The sequence below is a fragment of the Cydia strobilella genome, chromosome 10, assembly GCF_947568885.1.
Source record: "Cydia strobilella chromosome 10, ilCydStro3.1, whole genome shotgun sequence".
NCBI classification, from domain to species: domain Eukaryota; kingdom Metazoa; phylum Arthropoda; class Insecta; order Lepidoptera; family Tortricidae; genus Cydia; species Cydia strobilella.
This window is the reverse complement of record NC_086050.1, coordinates 2,742,933-2,763,961: the sequence shown is the minus strand read 5'-3', so window position 1 is coordinate 2,763,961 and position 21,029 is coordinate 2,742,933. Positions and strand designations below refer to the sequence as shown.

Sequence of the window (21,029 nt, the reverse complement as noted above, 5' to 3'; positions counted from 1 at the left end):
TATAAGTAATTATAAGACAAGAAATTAAATCAGACAGACAAGAACCGAATGAAGTTTCACGTTAATGCCACTCAAAAGTAAAGTTACATAGGACGTAACATGAAGCCCGTGTAAACTTAAACAGACCGGTCTCCACAAACAGCACCCGTTCACGAGTACGACGCGTATCTCAGCCATCGTCTCCCTCAACCTTCATTCGGGAAAGTGGCACCCGATCAACGACGCCACCGTAAGCAAAGACTTTTAAGAGAGCATGACATGTTAAAGCTGCCGGGCTGTATTAATATACCTATATAACGTAAATTAATTCAGTGAGATACAACATTTGTCGTATGTTAGCTAGTATGTAGTTCTTCCAGAGCAATGTTTGCTGAACAACGTTTTCCATCTGAGCTATTTCCACAGTTTTATATAGCAACATTTTTGCAGTTGCCTTTTAATTTGTATGTGGCAACTCGCTCTCTTCTGCTCCCGATCCGAACTCAACGACACGTACCGCGATCACTGTAAATTATTAAATGGAATAAAGTTCATTTAAACTTGAAAAAGCGCTTTTGTATTCTCCATGCGCAAGTGGTCCTTCGAGGGAAAAAGTAAAATCAGTGTTCGACGTTTTCGTCAAAGTAGTGTTCGCGGCAAGTGCGTGTGCGAGCTGCCTGGCCGTCTATACCGGCTGGGATTTCGTCGTGGTCGTGCCTAGGCTAGCGCTGCTGGCCTGGAACTTCGTTCTATCCATAATAGAACGAAAATCAGACACGGATTGGAGAAAAGAGCATCATCAAAAACCGCAAGTAACTCGGTATAAGTCGAATTTTTCGACCACCGACATTCCTCACTTTTAATATGGAGTGAAGTTTGTGCAACCCGCAGCCATCTTGCGGAACTTCGCATTGGTTTTTGACTTTGACAGTTTGTGTCATCTGTCACGTTTGACATTGACGTACAATAAATATCAAAACAAAGTGCTATCAGCGTCGTTGTGCCTTCCTTTAAAAGTGTTTGTGCATTCGTTCGTCATAAATAAAAATTAAAATGGCTACCGAAACGGAAAACCTAAAAAAATTACGCGTTATACGCTCGCAGTGTAAAGGAACGATTACGAGAATCGACAATTTTGTCAAGGATCCCGTATGTTTGGCAGCCGCCAGCGCCGATATATTAGAGGCGCGAAAAGAGAAGCTCATTTCCACCTTAAAAGATTACGAAAAGGTGCAAATGGACATACTAAGCATTGATGAAGGCGATGGTGAACAGGTGGGAGAAATTGAAGACAAATACTATTCTATATTAGCAAAAATTAACAGCTCTCTTAAAATGTTAAACACAAAAGTGACTTCGGATTGCCACAACGCATCCACATGTAAGTTGCCCACAATAGAAATTCCCTTTTACGATGGAAAGGATTTCACTAAGTTTAAACCCTTTTTCGACTTATTTACTGCTGTTATCGATCAGAATAACTCGCTGTCTGATGTGCAAAAGCTTTTTTATTTGAGAAAGTACCTACAAGAGGATGCATTGGCGGTTATTCTGAACTTGCCATTGGTGAACGAGTCATATAAACAAGCAATACAATTATTAAAAAAGAGATTTGACAACAAGGCTAGATTAGTAGCAAACCATATAGGTATATTGTTAGATATTTCGAATATACAAAAGGGCACAGCAGCTTCCATACGAACATTTGTTTCACAAATAAATCAACAGATGCATGCATTAAAAAATTTAGATGAACCCGTCGATAAATGGGACATGCTTTTAATATCAATTTTGACTAGAAAGTTAGATCAATTCACACACCGGGCATATCAATTAGACCGGGACTCTGACACCATGCCTACTATGGCTGGTTTCATTGAATATTTAGAAAAGCGTGCTATAGCGCTCGAAGATAGTCATCCAAATAAACATAGTACCTACTATGATGGTGCTACCAAACATGTTTATAATAAAAGTACTTGCTATGAAGGTACTCACAAATCAATACCTAAGGTTACAAATGTGGTATCGAAGTCGTTGCCGCCCTGTAGGTACTGTGATAACAAAGACCATCAGATATATAATTGTCCCATATTTAAAATGTTACCTATTGCTCAGAGGCAATCTTATGTAACTGAAAAACACATGTGTAATGTATGCCTCAATAACCATGATGGTAAATGTAAATTTACTTTTAAATGTAAAATGTGTAAACAGGGCCACAACACATTGCTGCATCAGGAGCGCAATGTGAATGTGGAGAAGCCCAGAATAAATAATGATGACAGTCAGCAGCCACTATCATCTGATGCTGGTGAGTTTGAAATTGCTGTTAATACTATTTTAAATTGTGTGTCCGATAGTGGTGTTTTGCTTCCAACCATAAAGGTAAAATTAGCAACCAAAAATAATGAAGAGGTGGTATGCAAGGCATTGCTGGACACTGCGTCTCAAGGCAGTTTTATTCGATCAGATTTGGTAAGCAGGCTTGGCCTAAAACCTATGATTGAGCCAAATAATATTATTGGGTTCCGTAAACAACTATGTAAAGTAAATGAGTATGTAACTTTAACTCTTCAATCTTGTAAGAATAATGTTAAAATAATATTGAAATGTCATATTAGTGATGAAATTACTTCCAAACTGCCTCAAAGATCATTAGATGTATCTAAATATCATATTCCACAAAATATAACTTTAGCTGATGACACATTTTACATAAGAAATGATATTCCTCTGTTGCTTGCAGCCAACATCTATTTTGCTATATTGTTGCAGGGCTGCATAAAAACTGAAAATGGACCGGTATTCCAGAATACCATGTTAGGATATATTGTCGGAGGAAGTATCCCCGAGGAAGGTACTACATGTAATATTGTAACAAATTTAGTTAATAATATATCTGATGGTGAAAAATTGGAAAATGTAATGGAGCAATTCTGGCTCTCTGAAAAACTTCCTGAAGTGGAAAAATCTACAAATGATGAATTTAAACAAGCTGAAAAAATATTTCAGTACTCTGTATCACTTAAAGACAATAGATTTTATGTTGATATGCCATTAGCTTTCCCTATGGAAGAGTTAGACCTTGGTGACTCATTTTCTGTTGCCTATAATAGATTCATAATGTTAGAAAAAAGGTTACAAAAAGATCCTTTGCTATTTGAACAATATAAAAAATTTATTGACCTATATCTGGAATTAGGACATGCAAAGATAGTTGATATTGAGGGTTATGATTTAAATGGTCCTGTGTTTTTTCTAGGACACCACTGTGTTTTTAATCCATCGAGTCGAACCTCACATCATCGTGTGGTCTTCGATGGATCGATGAAATCTAGAAATGGGACATCGCTGAATCAAGTCATGCTGAACGGACCTGTTGTACAGAGTGAGCTCTTTGATATTCTTATTTTGTTCAGGACTTATCCATTTATTTTAACTTGTGACATTCAAAAGATGTTTCGCAATGTTTTTATAAATGAACATCAACGCGGACTTCAAAACATTTTATGGCGCGAGTCGCCCAAAGACCCTATCAACTGCTTGCAGCTTCAAACTGTTACATACGGTTTAAAATCGAGCACATTTTTAGCTACAAGAGCTCTAAATGAGATAGCAAATATGCATAAGGATCAGTTTCCTTTGGCCGCTCAGGCTATTTATAAAAATACATTTGTTGATGATGTGCTTACTGGTGCTGATGATGTAGGGACACTTCAGGAGCTGAAAAAGCAAATTGTAGAGCTTCTGAAATTAGGTAGTTTCTCGTTACATAAATGGTGCTCGAACCATGCTCCAGTCTTGAGCGATATTCCAGTTGAGCACAGACAAATTGATAGTGTAGAAATAGGTCAAAATGACACCGTGAAGACTTTAGGTCTTACACTCGAGGTAAATTCAGACAAATTGACTTTCTCTTGCCCTGCAATCGATGAGGCAAACATAATGAACACAAAAAGAAAAATTCTCAGCTTTATAGGGAAAATGTTTGACCCACTTGGTTTAATTGGCCCGGTAATCGTGGTGGCCAAACTATTCATGCAAGAACTCCATAGCTCTATGCATAAAGATTGGGACTCAATAATCCCGAATGAAAAATTCCTATACTGGTCAAAGTTTTTGGAAAATTTAAGGCAAATGGGTCAAATTAAAATAGAAAGATGTGTAAACTATAAATTAGTATCACATGTAGAGCTAGTAGGGTATGCCGATGCATCTATTAAGGCTTTCGGGAGCTGTCTCTACCTAAGAGTTTTTATGACTGATGGCTCGATTCAAGTGAACTTAATATGTTCCAAAAGCCGTGTGTCCCCACTTTCTAAATCTCACACTATTCCTCAATTGGAGCTTTCTGCTGCTCTACTTTTAGCGCAATTGGCAAGTAGAGTCAGTAAGATTTTAAATGATAGAGTTCCTCATAAAATATTTCTCTATAGTGATTCCCAAATTGTTTTGTGGTGGATCAAGACTGAGGCAGCAAAAAGTACTGTATATGTAAAAAATAGAGTCAAACAAATTGTAGAGCTTACTAAAAACTCACAATGGCTGTATGTTAGGTCAAAAGATAATCCTGCTGACTTATTATCAAGGGGAGTTGAACCGCATAAGCTGCAGGAGTGTGATCTATGGTGGCATGGTTCGCCTAGTCTTTGTAATGTAAATCATACACATACAAATTTAGAAGAGTTTAATCATGACGATATCATGACACGCATAGACTCGCATAGTGCTTCATTGGATGCGTCTTCTGACGATGTAGAGGGAATTTTGTGCCATACCGCAAATTTAGAGCCTCTAGATTTATTAAGAAAATATTCCAACATAAATAAATTTCAAAAAGTGGTTGGTTTTATTTACAGATTTTATAATAACTGCTTGAACAAAGACAACAAAATAACAAGCAGAAACTTAACTGCAAAGGAATTGCGTGACTCTATGACGAAAATTTTACGTTGTACACAGGCAGAGCATTTTGATAAAGAATTAGTCCTGCTCTCAAAAAATAAGCCTGTGACAATTAGTGATCAATTAGCATTCCTAGATAAAAACGGAGTAATTAGGGCCGTGGGGAGGCTGCAAAATGCAGAGAACCTGTCTTATGACAAGCGGCATCCATCTATACTTCCAAAAAACTCCTTTATTACCGATCTTATTATAGAACGAGAGCACTTAAGACTTATGCATGCAGGCGCTAGGCTAGTAATTAGGCTTTCTATCTCAGAGACACCATCTTGTAAATGGTATACGAGAGGTAAAAAAGGTGGTGCATAAATGTATAAAATGTATACGTATGAAGGCTGAAGCAGCAAAGCAGTTGATGGGAGACCTCCCTAAAGAAAGAATCACTCAGAGCAGACCCTTTCAGCATGTAGGAATTGATTTCTGCGGTCCGTTTAACGTGAAGGTCTCTCGCATTAGAAAACCTATTATTACTAAAGGCTATATCGCACTTTTTGTTTGCTTTGCTGTAAAAGCGATACACTTAGAACTTGTTTCTGATCTCACGACTGAAACTTTCTTAGCATGTCTTAAACGATTTATATCTCGGCGTGGCATGCCCACAAATATATTTTGTGATAATGCAAAAACCTTTAAGGGTGCTTGTAATACATTAAATGGCTTGTATGACCTATTCTCCTCCAAAGATTGTAGAGACTCTGTCAACAGATTTTGCTCAGACAAATATATAACATTTAATTGGATACCGAGTTACTCTCCAACATTTGGAGGAATTTGGGAAAGTGGTGTCAAAAGTGTAAAACACCACTTCAAAAGAATAGTAGGCAATCTATGTTTGACCTATGAGCAATTTAATACTGTAATCATAGATATTGAAGGAATTTTGAACAGTAGACCTATACTTGCTGCTATTTCTAATGATTGTGATTATATAACTCCTGGACACTTCATTTGTGGCGCAGCCTTAACAAGTTATCCAGAAATTGATCTCACTGAAACTCCAGTAAATCGGGTTTCATTTTGGAAAATGTGCACTAAGCTTAAGCAAGACTTCTGGAAAACTTGGTCTCAAAGTTATTTGACCCAACTTCAGAGCCGCCCCAAATGGAAATACCAACAAACTAATTTAAAGGAAGGTGATTTGGTAATAGTAAAGGATATGAACACCTCTCCATTAAATTGGCCAATGGCTCGAATAGTAAAAACGTTCCCTGGTAGGGACGGATTAGTAAGGGTAGCTGATGTTAAAATTAATAATAAGATATTTCGTAGAGCCATAACTAAGTTATGTCCTTTACCCGTAATGTAGTTTTAAGAACTTGTCCTATGTAGATTCCTAATGGCGGGTCCAATATTTACCTGTATGTAATATTGCCTGGCCCCAACTATGTTTAATACAAAACATATAGAGTGTAAGCTTAGCTTAAGTATTTTTTTATATAGCAACATTTTTGCAGTTGCCTTTTAATTTGTATGTGGCAACTCGCTCTCTTCTGCTCCCGATCCGAACTCAACGACACGTACCGCGATCACTGTAAATTATTAAATGGAATAAAGTTCATTTAAACTTGAAAAAGCGCTTTTGTATTCTCCATCTCAGGCTCTCTATCTCAGAGACACCATCTTGTAAATGGTATACGAGAGGTAAAAAAGGTGGTGCATAAATGTATAAAATGTATACGTATGAAGGCTGAAGCAGCAAAGCAGTTGATGGGAGACCTCCCTAAAGAAAGAATCACTCAGAGCAGACCCTTTCAGCATGTAGGAATTGATTTCTGCGGTCCGTTTAACGTGAAGGTCTCTCGCATTAGAAAACCTATTATTACTAAAGGCTATATCGCACTTTTTGTTTGCTTTGCTGTAAAAGCGATACACTTAGAACTTGTTTCTGATCTCACGACTGAAACTTTCTTAGCATGTCTTAAACGATTTATATCTCGGCGTGGCATGCCCACAAATATATTTTGTGATAATGCAAAAACCTTTAAGGGTGCTTGTAATACATTAAATGGCTTGTATGACCTATTCTCCTCCAAAGATTGTAGAGACTCTGTCAACAGATTTTGCTCAGACAAATATATAACATTTAATTGGATACCGAGTTACTCTCCAACATTTGGAGGAATTTGGGAAAGTGGTGTCAAAAGTGTAAAACACCACTTCAAAAGAATAGTAGGCAATCTATGTTTGACCTATGAGCAATTTAATACTGTAATCATAGATATTGAAGGAATTTTGAACAGTAGACCTATACTTGCTGCTATTTCTAATGATTGTGATTATATAACTCCTGGACACTTCATTTGTGGCGCAGCCTTAACAAGTTATCCAGAAATTGATCTCACTGAAACTCCAGTAAATCGGGTTTCATTTTGGAAAATGTGCACTAAGCTTAAGCAAGACTTCTGGAAAACTTGGTCTCAAAGTTATTTGACCCAACTTCAGAGCCGCCCCAAATGGAAATACCAACAAACTAATTTAAAGGAAGGTGATTTGGTAATAGTAAAGGATATGAACACCTCTCCATTAAATTGGCCAATGGCTCGAATAGTAAAAACGTTCCCTGGTAGGGACGGATTAGTAAGGGTAGCTGATGTTAAAATTAATAATAAGATATTTCGTAGAGCCATAACTAAGTTATGTCCTTTACCCGTAATGTAGTTTTAAGAACTTGTCCTATGTAGATTCCTAATGGCGGGTCCAATATTTACCTGTATGTAATATTGCCTGGCCCCAACTATGTTTAATACAAAACATATAGAGTGTAAGCTTAGCTTAAGTATTTTTTTATATAGCAACATTTTTGCAGTTGCCTTTTAATTTGTATGTGGCAACTCGCTCTCTTCTGCTCCCGATCCGAACTCAACGACACGTACCGCGATCACTGTAAATTATTAAATGGAATAAAGTTCATTTAAACTTGAAAAAGCGCTTTTGTATTCTCCAAAGTTCCAGGCCAGCAGCGCTAGCCTAGGCACGACCACGACGAAATCCCAGCCGGTATAGACGGCCAGGCAGCTCGCACACGCACTTGCCGCGAACACTACTTTGACGAAAACGTCGAACACTGATTTTACTTTTTCCCTCGAAGGACCACTTGCGCATGGAGAATACAAAAGCGCTTTTTCAAGTTTAAATGAACTTTATTCCATTTAATAATTTACAGTGATCGCGGTACGTGTCGTTGAGTTCGGATCGGGAGCAGAAGAGAGCGAGTTGCCACATACAAATTAAAAGGCAACTGCAAAAATGTTGCTATATAAAAAAATACTTAAGCTAAGCTTACACTCTATATGTTTTGTATTAAACTCCCAACAACACCCAAAGTAACAGTAGTAACAAACTCCCAAAGTTCTGATTCTAAGATGAGCGCGACGGGGCACCGTGAGATATGGCATCACAGCGGGAGGTCTCCAAATAGGGGCATAAGTCAAATTTATTACTGCTCTAATTCAATTTTAGTAAAGATATAATAATATAATAAGTATATCTATATTGCAGAATGATAAAGTGATGTACTTATGAACAACGATATAGGTTCGAGAGAACATCACAATCGAATAAATATGTCGAGGTTGATATTGATTACGTTCAGGATTATGATGCTCTTTTGGAGGCCAATTCGGGCCTACGTTTTGATGGCAAAATGATATCAAAATGATGTTATTTTATTATCATTCGTGCGTGGATCATCGATATCAAAATTTAACTTGTGATTATAGGATAGTACTTACAAGAAAGGCCTCAGGCAAACTGTCATAGTTTTTAAATTCAACATGGTCAATAAAGGCAAGGCAAATTCAAGGCAATAGAATGAGATTTATAATACTTGTAAACAGAAATACTGCGCTCAATTCTTCAAGCCGATTATTAATTCGTATGATTGATGACAAGTGTACATAAATACATTAAAAAGCGCAAATAAAACATCACTATAGTTCGTTCGCGTTACGAATGCAGTAATAGCCAGTAACCAATCAAACCGTTCCTAATTTGAAAGCCAAATTCACAGTGACCAGTTGAAGACATACTTTCTAATTAGGAAGGATTCGATTGGTTAAGAGCACCGCTACACTGGCGGACAATAATGATTTTACTGCATTTATAACGTAAACGAACTATAAACCGAAATCTCAATTATTTTCCGGCGAACCTCTACACTTTATCCATCTATCTCCACATCATCAAACGTAGTTCTAAATTCAAAAACGCGTTCGTGCTGCGGTCGATACAAGCTGACAGAGGGTGTCGGATGCCGTAATTGCCCCCCGCCGCCCGGAGCCATGGGCAGAACCGCCTGTACGCCCATCGGTTGCACAGTTCGCGAGTACCAGTGTAACGAGATCTCGAGAAATTGTGATAATGACTGTAGTAAAAAAAATTACACCATGTACATACTAGCTATCGATTTGACAGTAGCGTCCGCTAGCTGGCGCGGTTGCAAGGGGCGGGTGAGCGGGTAAACGAAATGGCTCGTATACACGACGGTCCAGCGTAGGCCAGTCTAAGGGACGCAGCCATGCTGTAGAATGAGATAGCAATATCACTTGCTCCCACTAACGCATAAATGCGTTCTTGGACTGGCCCGTAGGCCAGTGCAGAGGGGCCAAAAAATAGTATGAGCAACGCTAACTGGCGCGGACGCGTACGACGGATTTTACCTACAAAGGCACCCGCGTGCGTGCCGCTAGCGGACGTCCTAAAAGCTGATTTAACTTGTCCGGTAATCCGTCCGTACAAAATTTGTACGTACATTTAATATAAAGTATATTTAATATACTGGTCGCTAGAACCTTGAGACTCGCATGCCCACGGTAAGCAACTGACACTGAAGAATCCTATTCTACAACTCTCGTTTCAAAGCCACTGTCTTTTATAACTTCAACCGTACACACGTAATAAGTATGCAGAGCCAGAAGCCTGATACATTCTGGTTTGGTAACAGCGCTGCTTTAAACAACTTCGAGAAAAGAGCTCCATCCAAACCTACCACGTTTATTAAATTGTGTAAATACGGAAAAAAAGACGCGCGGAAAACGGAACTGCTGAATTTTGCGTTCGAATTTTTTCTCGTGTGAACGAACTCTTTATTTGAGTTATCGAGACTCAATTTGTTGACGTTGTTTTTATGTACCTACCCATGGAATTAAAAAATGTGTACTGCGTCGTAACTTTTAAGGTTGTTTAATGCGGTAGCACCAAACGATACACCGCACGCCGACTGCAAGTCAACTGTAACAACCGCACATGGCGTACATAGAGTAAAATGTATCTGGATGATAGATGCTTCGAAATGTTACCTGGCTACTTCCATACATTACTAAAGTTTCGATTGCGCTTTCTAACGATTGTCATCTATGCTAGGCCCCCTGAAGACTCACACGACACGACACGACTCGAATTGGTATCAAATAAGATCAAAACCTTATTGAATTGTAAAAACAGAATTGGACTCAAGTTTATAGGCTATGAAGTTAATGGCGAATGATGAATCAAATGACTGTAAAAACACTATAAATACGCGATTAATAAAAATAATGGGCTCTAGAGAATGTGTAATTGATATTTATAAATGTGTTAAATCATTTCCAAGCGGTTTATGGGACGGGTGGCTGTAAAATTGTTTCTTAGTTACAATGAAAACGTGAATTAAAGTGGAATTAAATTGGTACGTTTATTTATAACGTGTCCATATGCTTAAATGTAAATGTCCAGATGGATTTTAGAAACGCGTAATTTTTCGAGTAATGTAATGTAAAAAAAAATAAGTTTTTGTTTGGCGTCTTTAATAGTGTTCGTGTCAAGGCATAAGGTTGTCAGCAAGGCGTGTCATAAGCTATTTTGTTTAAATTCCTTATATGGCATAACTTTCCTATCAAATAAACTATAAGTTAGCCTGTCATTTTATTTCCTATTTAAGTATGAGGTACATCATAAAGTTTTTTTAAATACCGTATATTTGTGACATGACTCGCCGGCCAGGGTTTAACAATCGTAGGTATAGTGCGACATAAAATAGTGTGGCGCCCTCAAAAATTTCTACAATTTCTTGTCGGACTATATAAGAGGTAAAACAGGTGTTACAGACAGTCTCCTATACCGAGGGTGCAAGGATACAGAAGAGACGGTCTCTCCTATGGTGCTGGAATGCAGCGGAGTGGCTCCATACAGGTCAACACATCTCGGATCTCTCCGAGGTCTTACTCAACATCAAAGGGCTGCTAGGACTCCTTAAAGAGTTGGGCTAGTTGTACATACTAGCCGTACCTGCCCGTACTACAATACAATACACACGTCCAAGTGCTAACCACAAGCCCAGTACATGTCATCTAAAAACTTAAGTCATTGTCAACAGAGATGACAGCAGGATGTCATCTACTTGGCATTCGCATGTCGAGCACAAGTAGTTTTACCCTTAGGAAATTTTTTATTACTACGGAAACGGAATATTAATCTTTCATTCATAAAAGTTAGTAATACTCCGTTAAATTTTGTCTTTCCTAACAAACAAATGTAAACATGAAGGATACGGACAAAAGATTGACGGCTTGTTTCATTTGACAGCCGTTTATGAATAACGCCATTATCTACAAAAAATAATTAAAAACAACAGTTTAGCAACGGCTAAAACAACAGTTTACTCGTATTCGCCCATGACGGCTAACGAGGGACGCGACGCCTCGCCGAGTTTCATAACTTTCATAAGTTTTGTTTTCACGGAACATGTTATGTAGTTAGTGTAGTTACTTTACTTATCTTTCAACAGTTCATTGACCTTTTGAATGCACTGAATAAAATAAAATCTTGAAATTCACCTATTTGGTTAATTATGCCATGCAATTTTATTATACAAGTAGGGTAGGGTGGGAAACAGTGGCTTGGAAAAATATTGCCGGGTACTGTACCTCAACCTAATTCCAACATGATAGAGGCGAAGCTAATGACCAGGAACACGAAGCTTCGAATATACAAAACGGTCATAAGGCCAATTCTTAATATGTACGGATGCGACGTCTGGACACTAACACAAAAAGAGGAGCGCGCGCTGCTGGTAGCCGAGCGGAAGATCTACCGCAAGATATTGGGACCCACACGTCGAGAGGATGAAACCTGGAGACTCCGCAAGAACCAGGAGATTGAAGATCTGGTGCCGAGCCGAACTTTATCGGAGAAACGAAAGCCGCCAGGCTCCGATGGCTCGGGCACGTAGTCCGGATGGGGGAAGATCGCGCAGTCTGGAGGGCGTACTCTGGAGTACCAAGTGGCCGAAGACCGTCTGGACGCCCTAGGTACCGCTGGAGAGACGAAGTGCAGAAAGACCTCAGCGAACTCGGCGCCGTCGACTGGACAGAAACGGCTTTGGACAGAGTAGCATGTCGGTCTTTGGTGTCGGAGGCCAAGATCCACTTCGGGTCGTCGCGCCACAGCAGTAAGTAAGTAAGTAAGAGGCGAAATTGGGGCGACTGAGCCACTATTCGAACTGAGCCACTGTTTCCTACCCTCCCCTACACAACGGGTTTTCTAAAAGTAGGTACTAAGTGCAAAGTAACTATAACTCTTCTATGTTCAGTATAACTCGTCTATCTTAAATTTTCGGAGCTAATATTATTTGAAAAATAGGTAACTTTATTTTCTTTACCTCAACAGTACCTAGATATTTTAAAAAAATACAGCACGATACGTAATTTTTAGATTTCATATGCCCACATTTTTACTTGTATCTATGTATAGAATAAAAGAATAAATAAAAAGTTACAACGTAAATACACATTTTTCCATTCCATTATAGGTACATAAAATGATCGTCAACAAACTGTAAAAGTATTCCTAGGTGGCAGATACTTTTGGCGTGTCGCTTCATTCGCTACTATGGATACCGACTTTATAGAACAAATAAAAAGTTACGACGTAAGTAAACATTTTTCAATTCCATCATAGGTACATAAAATACAACGTTAACAAATTGAGTCTCGATAATTCAAATAAAGCGTTCGTTCACACGAGGAAAAATTCGAACGCAAAATTCTGTAGTTCCGTTTTCCGACGTGTTTTTTTCCGTACAAAAACGAGTAATAAGCGTGGTACATTTGATAGGAGCTACTTGAATCAAAATTCTTTTCGTTGTCTTGTTTTTTGTGATAAAAAAATGTTATGGAGTGGAGCTTTTGCATAGGGTGAAATTTAGTTTTTAATTTTTCTCAAGAGACTTATAATCTACAGATAAAAAGACACTCAACTTTTTTATTTATTTGATAAAAGACAAAAATAGAAGCGCATCAGAGTGGTCAGAAACAAGACAACGAAAAGAATTTTGACCCACTTATCACGAAATTCTTTAAAACCTATTACCAAACCAGGATGTATGAGACTTTTATTTGTGCACGGGTATCAAATAAATAAATATCATATAAAATGTTCGTAGACATTTTTTGGAAGTTTAGCACATTCATTTATTTAGTAATGTTACCTACATTGTTCCTTTAAAAAGTATTTTTTCTAATGCTATTTAGTTTTAACTTAGTTTTTTGCACCTCCTAATTGGTTAATTTATGTGTGTCATTTGTCCACTACCTAAAGGTTGTCTGGAAGAGATCGCTCTTTAGCGATAAGGCCGCCTGTTGTTTATGTTTACCTCTGTCTTCATGTATTCTTTGTGTTTCCATGTACATTTCTTCTGAGGTTGTGCAATAAAGAGAATTTGTATTGTATTGTTACTATGTGTTGTGTAATGTTTAGTGTTGTTACTATGTGGTAAAAACATATTTTTTCGTTTATTTTATAATGAAGCTCAACCAAAAGAGACTTAACGGAACTCTCATAGGAACCATTATTAGATGCGACAGGTCTTTCATCTCTGTTCGTCTATCGTCTTAAGTAAGTACTACAGAATGCATATTTTTTCAAAGTCAAAGGCTACATGTAAATACATCAAAGCTCCCCTTTGCCTACCGCATTACATTCCTTCAATGCAGCACCCCTTTGTTCCCGTGTCACAATCAACCAGTCTCATTAAACATGTAACGGGTTAAAGCTGTCCTACATATGTACGTCTTTGAGTAACGGCTTATTTTATAGACGAGGAGTCGATCCTGTTGTAACAATTTGAAAAGGTTTTTATGTAATTTTGATACGACCTAGTCTCATCAGGCATCTCATGCGCACCCTTAAGTGCGACCGAGATGTCTTATGAGACGTCAGCTGGAGGGAAATTCGACTCGTTTCTGAAACCGACAAAATAGGAAGCCGTGGGCATGACGAGTAACGTTCCCACACCAGCACCACGTCTCCTACTGTCCTCGCTACTTCCCATGCCACTCGACGAGTGTGTAGCAGGGGTATTAAATATTATTTAGGAATCATTCGCGCGTTTCATTTTTATTCTTAACTTTTCTTTAATCTATTATTACTGAATAAATGATATGATACGTTTTGCTCATATACTTCTCCGTACATGTATTGACGCGAACGATACGCACGAGTGATAACCAGGCATCGTAAACTGCGAGCGAAATCCATTGAATTGAAATGACGTATGACAACCAGTTACAACCCTAGTACTTCAATGGATTTCGCACGCAGTTTACGATGCCTGGTGATAACAAAAAGACGTCATTTTGACATCAAAATTTACGTCTGAATTTGGCATTTAGTGAACGCCAATCAGCATTAGCGGCTAACGCTGATTAATGCAGCATTAATCAAGGTCGTATCAAAATAAGATGAAAACCATATCAAATGATTATACAGAATTGGCTCCGGGTTACCCTATTGTGCGGTGAGCATTGTCTGCTGTTTGAAGTTACATTTTAGATATTAAGGCTTGTGGAAAATAGAGGGTTACACTGGACTATCTGGTTGCCCTAATCTTAGCTTTGATGTCTATTTTGCGGCTACATAAAAAGCGTTTTGGACCAAGAATATTTAAGCTAATAAGTACTTGTCTTATATTACCTATAGCTTATATTAGCTTTGGATGACTTACGTATTCATAAGATGTGATGTATTTTTTTTTATCGTCCCGCCGAGTTTCTTGCGTCGCCGATCTTCTCGGGGCTGTGTTGTAGGGTGGTAAGTTTTGACATTCATACTCGTAAGTGCGTTGTAATATGGCAAAATTGAAGTCTTTCAAAGTTCAGATCTTTAAAATTCAAATTCCTGAAGAAACATGAAGTTTACATTGTAAGTGGCACTTTCACAATGAGGGCTATCGTTTTTTTGCTCACCAGTTGGCGCCTCTGTTGATGGTGGTCCAAAAGACTAAAGAACAGCTGTTAGTCATTGAAGTGACAAGTGACATTTGACATTTCGAACTATGGAAAAGACCACCATCTACACTAGCGTCCCTAGCGGCGAATTCATACGCGTTAGCCCTCATTCTCATTCAAAAGTTAATGCAGTTATCTTTTTATATCCGGGAACTGTTCTAGTATAAAAAAATATCGATAACAAAACGTAACAGTAAGTAAGTAAGTAAGTAAGTAAATATTCTTTATTGCACCAAAATTATACATTTTACATACATGTAAAACTACAAAGAAATATTTAAAGAAAAAATAGAACCAGGTAACAACAGGCGGTCTTATCGCTAAAAAGCGATCTCTTCCAGACAACCTTTGGGTAGCAGGAAATGTAGAACTCATACAAAAGTCAACAGGTAGTGCAAAGAGCTAAATATGGAGACTATTAAACACAAACACACATACTACAATTACTACTTATACATATAAGTATTAAAACGAAACCTAACACACAAATAAATATACAATACAATATATATATTGTATATATGCTTGTATAAATATATATTATATATATATATATATATATATATATATATATATATATATATATATATATATATATATATATATATATATATATATATAATATATATTTATACAAGCATATATACAATATATAAAATGGCAACTTAAGGCAGAGATAGAAAGTATAGTTTTAGCTGATTTTTGAATATGGGGAGAGATTTAGCTAATCTTAATTCTACTGGTAAAGCATTCCACAGCCGAACAGCCCTGAAGGTAAAAGAGCTATTATAAAATTTAGAAGTAGATGAGGGAGAAGCAAGAATATGAGTCTGAGAACATCTGATAGAAGAGAGATACTTGAAACGCTCTTTGAGATAAGTTGGTGTAGCGGGGTTAAAGAGAATGCCATAGAGAAGGGCGAGAACATGAGAGTCACGGCGAAGACGAATAGGAAGCCACTTGAGCTGAGAACGGAACTGTGACACATGGTCAAATTTGCGCAGACCAAATATAAACCTTATACCGAGATTCTGGAGGCGCTCGAGCTTATTCAGCTGGTCCTCCGTAAGGTCCAGATAGCAAATGTCGGCATAATCTAATATGGGCAATAAGAGGGATTGAGCTAGCGCAATCTTAGTGGCGTAAGGCAAGAAATTACGGAGTCTGCGGAGTGATGCAGTTGCAGCAAACATTTTCCTGCTAACCTCATTCACCTGAGGTACCCAAGAGAGACTCTGGTCCATCATGACACCGAGATTCTTTACCTGGAGAGAGTAGGGAATCTGAATACCGTCAAACACAATGGCAGGTAGAGAACCTAAATCAATCCGGGCAGTGAGCTTTGAGCTACCTATGACTATAACCTGAGTTTTAGTAGGGTTAACCTTGAGACCGTAACGTTTACTCCAATTTAAAATACTCTCCAAGTCAGTGTTCATGGCGCAGATAGTCTGTGATAGATCGGTAACAGAGCCCTGAGAGTAGATTTGAAGGTCGTCAGCGTAAAGGTGGTAGGAGGACAAAATATTGGAAGTGATAGAGTTTATGAAGATAGAAAAAAGAAGAGGAGACAACACGCCGCCCTGTGGGACACCAGCAAGCGTGTTGCACCACGAAGATCGATAGGAATCCGCCTTTATACGCTGCCGACGCCCTACTAAGTAACTGTGAAACCAGTCAACTACCGCAGGAGATACATTAAGTGAACGCAATATGCCTAACAAGATGTCGAAGTCAACCGTGTTGAAAGCATTACTGAAATCCAGAAGCGATAATACCGTGATCTTACGATTATCCATACCGGCCCGGATATCGTCAGTAATTTTTACAAGAGCAGTAGTTGTGCTGTGGCCTGTACGGAATCCGGATTGGTATGGGTTCATGAGCGCGTGTCTGTTCAAAAAAGAAGTAAGTTGCTGATGTACTAGACGCTCTAGAACTTTAGAGAGGAAAGGAAGAATGGAAATAGGACGGTAGTCTGAGAAGGCGGAGGGACTGGATTTTTTAGGCAAAGGAATGACGTCGGCATCTTTCCAAAGCGACGGAAAAACATTAGAAGAAATGGAGCTATTGAGGATACAGGTGATAATAGGAGCTATGAGGTCAATGAGGGGAAGGATCATGTTTCGGCTCAGATTATCGACTCCAACGGCATTAGACGAGATGGCTATTACGTTCTTCTTAACGTCACTGTCAGTAAATTGAGCAAGAGAGAAAGGGGGATAGTCAGGAGTTGGGATATTTGAAAGAAAGTTAAGGGTGTCCAACTTAACTGACCCAGAAAAAGTGGCAGAAGAAGAAAAATGCAGGTTAAGCTGGTCGAGGTCAACGCTATCACTGATTGAGTTTTGAGGTTGCTTCCCAACTCCAAGTGACTTTAAGAACTTCCAAACTTTGGCGGGGTTCCCATTTTCTACGGAATTGTGAATGTGTCGCCTCTGAGCATCTCGGCACATTGTACTGCAACGATTCCGTAAAGCATGGTACTTAGCCTTATTTTTGTCTGTAGGGTATCCCCTGAATCTAGATTTAGCCAAATTCTTTTTTGCTATTAGTAACCTAATGTCCTCAGTAAGCCAGGGAGCAGGAAGGTGCTTAATTTTTACCGGGCGTATAGGGGCGTGAACATCGTAGAGATGAGTTAGAGCAGAGTTAAAGAGCGATACCTTCTCATCTACTGAAGCAGCCTCCAACACCCCACTCCAGTCGAACTTCGAGGCATCCTCACGAAGCTTTTCAACACACATCCGACTAAAATTGCGCTGAAAGAGTATTTTAGGTTTGGCCTTAGGGGGACGGATTTTATAAGACAAAAAGAGCAGATGATGATATGAAAAGGCGTCCGCAGAGAATTGGTCATACCTTGCAACATGATCTACAGAAGAGACAAAGGTAAGGTCGAGAAGCGACGGAGAACAGTTAGGAAAAAAATGTGTGGGACCGGAAGGCAGAATGAACATATTGCAGGCTTCAGCAAGGGATTTAAGAGACTTGGAGCGAGAGTCATTTTTTAGAATACATGTATTAAAATCCCCCATAATAATATGATGGGTATATGATGGCATTAAATCCTCAAGAAGCTTTTCAAAAGACGCAAAGTAATTAACTTGAAGGGAGGGAGAATAAAAAACACCTAAAAGAACTTTAGAGTGAGATAGGCTCAACTCTAGAAATAAATACTCCGCGGTGACAGAAGGGGATTGAGCAGACATACTTAAAATGGAATACGGGATATGGGATCGGAGATAAATAGCAACACCCCCACCTCCTCTGCCAGAGCGATCATTACGGATTAAACAAAAACCGGGCAGCGAATAAGAGGTAGACGAGAGGCAAGGCTTGAGCCAAGACTCGGAGATCAAAATGGCGTCAATACGACTTAGTTCAAAAGTTAATAAAAAATTATTAAAGTGGGCGGGAATACTTTGGGCATTTATATGCACGACATTAAAGTTTTTGGGAACGTCAGAAAGTTGTTGGTCAAGTAAGTCATGAAGAGAGGGAGGGAGGCTATGAAAGCTATCATCACAATCAGAGGAAGCAGAAACAAAGTCACTATTTTCGCTAGAATCGTTAAAGTTTGCCATTTATGGATAAATATATATAAAAATAAATAAGTATTATAAAATAATAAATATAAAAAATAACTAAGACTAACAAATGCACTAAAATTATTTCCAACGACCCGCCAGCAGTAACTGAATATTATATGATACAAATTTTAAAGTAACAACAAAACGCAATTTAGTAAGTGGCAACACTGATACATGTCAAGTGTCACTTGTGACATTTATCACTACTGTCAGTGCCAAGCGAACAAGAAATTTATAACGATAGGTGAAATATTAACCGACAGAAGTGTAAAGTTGTAAAAAATAATAACGTAAGAAGAGGGTAAAAGAGAAATTCGCACAAGATATTACACGGCCAAAAACAAGAGTCAAATTGAAATGTAGAAACAGGAAACTTACTCGAGAACTAACAACACAATAATAACACTATTCCTCAAACACGGGGCTTAATAGCTCCCTGACGCTTCACCCTTTTGTCTGGCTTGTTAGCAGCCGGGCCTGGTACCGCCGCTGTACTAACGGCGGGTTGGGACTCCGGCGCCGGCTTGATGGAGTCGAGATCAGCGAGTGACGACACGCAGCGGCGTTCCCCTTCCTTAACTTGAACGTAGACACTGCCGTCCCGCGTAAAACAGTTACGAACACCGAGACGTTCACGGGCAGCCATGAAGACGTCGTGCCGGGGTTTAGTCAAAAACTCTGACACAATCACGCCCGTTCCTTTCAAGGCGGTTTTGCTATACCACACATCGTTGCGATGAGAAATGTCGCGAAACTTCACTAACACGCATCTGGTCTGGTTTTTACGAGGACGCCCCATACGGTGACTCCGGGATATGTCATCAGTTGTGAGCTCGCTCTTCAAATGGGTCCTCAGCAATCCCACGACTCTTGCCGAAGTATCCTCACCATCTTCCTCAGCAACACCATGAAAGAGGAGAATCTTGCGCCTCGACCGCATCTCCAGGCTGTCAACTTGATGGCTGAGGAACTCCACTTGTTGCTGAAGTGTCTCCAAGGCTTTAATTATAAATGATCGGAAAGCCTCAAACTGCGCAGCAACAGAAGAGACGGTGGGACTCCCCGGAGTAGCCATATCTATTTGTGCCTGGAACTCCGCCATCCTTGTGTTGAAGCTCACAGACATCTCCTCCACGGACTGCTTGATGGACTTCATTGTCAGTTTAAAGTGCAGTGAAAGTGACTTAACACAGTAAACAGTGTCAACCTTATTAAAAGTGAAATTAGCAAAGAGAACTGCTGGTAGGTAAAAAGTATCAACTAAACATTAATTTAATTTTGATTTAAGGCCAAAATATTTACTTTTTAATAATTTAAATAAAAGTTTTATCAGCTGATGTGTACTCGTGTTTCTATGCCTACCCTCTCTTTCAAACAGTAATGCTTATATTAGATTTTTTTGGTACCTAAGTACTAGATTGATATCAAAAATGGCTTATCATAGAACAAGTTGAAACAAGTCCTGAACAAAAGACATAAATAGAGTTAGAAAAGTCTATAAAGTTTTGAAAAGGGTCTATTCACAAGTCCTTTAGTTTCTGTGACAAAGTAGTAAGTTGAGCAGCCTTTTCTGTCTAACTTTAAAATCTAATAAAACACGTGTCTTGTTCCCTAAATAAATATCTATTATATTGTTCGTGAGTAGAGTTGTGCCGTTCCCGGTAACATTACCCATTTAGTATGGGGAATGTTACCGAGCGAGAAATTTCCCCATACAAAATGGGGAATGTTACCGGGAACGGCACAACTCTATTCGTGAGGCGCATTCTGACTGTAATATATTATAATTAACGGGTTATCAATTTGATCTCAATTTTTTTACGTACCTAATATGATCTGTCAATGTCAAAACTGTAAAATGTATTGGGAAACCTGTTATTACGACTCCTGTATACATATTTCTATAGTTTCTATTGGTTTTTCTGGTCGTCCATTTTTTCTATTTTTATTCCTATAGTAGTTTAGATTCTTCAACCGATCAAGCATCTACGCGGACTGGATCAAGTTCTGATAACTGAAATTCTGCTCCCACAACCTTGATGCTGGCAAAATTGTCCCAAAGGACAGATGCCATAAGAACCAAAAGCTGAACTGAACTGTATACATATAATTTATTTTGTTGATATTCTCTACCTCTCTAACTGTCTTGCAAAGGCTGTAGAATCTCAAATAAAAATAACCTGTTATTACCATTGGAATGCGCATTCACATGGAAGACACTAAAAAGAAA

The 21,029-nt window shown here is 38.7% G+C and overlaps 2 protein-coding genes across 5 annotated transcripts in view; one reads left to right on the top strand and one right to left on the bottom strand.

The window, feature by feature from the left end:
- LOC134744676 (max dimerization protein 1-like) overlaps positions 1 to 21,029 on the bottom strand; it is a 445,229-nt gene that overhangs the window by 53,965 nt on the left and 370,235 nt on the right. The window lies entirely within an intron of this gene.
- On the top strand, positions 488 to 5,178 carry LOC134744614 (uncharacterized). 3 transcript variants are annotated; one of them, XR_010128099.1, is made up of 3 exons: positions 488 to 2,293; positions 2,758 to 2,839; positions 3,245 to 5,178. XR_010128099.1 is itself a non-coding variant. In XM_063678488.1 (3 exons), exons 1-3 carry the CDS (start codon positions 1,033 to 1,035, stop codon positions 2,772 to 2,774), a joined length of 336 nt encoding a protein of 111 aa, XP_063534558.1. In that variant the 5' UTR covers positions 488 to 1,032; the 3' UTR covers positions 2,775 to 5,178. The 3 variants fall into 3 exon arrangements, 2 of the variants coding, with proteins under 2 accessions (XP_063534558.1, XP_063534557.1); XM_063678488.1 differs by having other exon boundaries at positions 488 to 1,254; positions 2,197 to 2,293; positions 2,758 to 5,178; XM_063678487.1 differs by having other exon boundaries at positions 2,758 to 5,178.

Excerpts from the sequence above, each read along its gene's own strand:
- LOC134744614 (XM_063678487.1), top strand. The coding sequence starts at position 1,033 with ATGGCTACCGAAACGGAAAACCTAAAAAAATTACGCGTTATACGCTCG.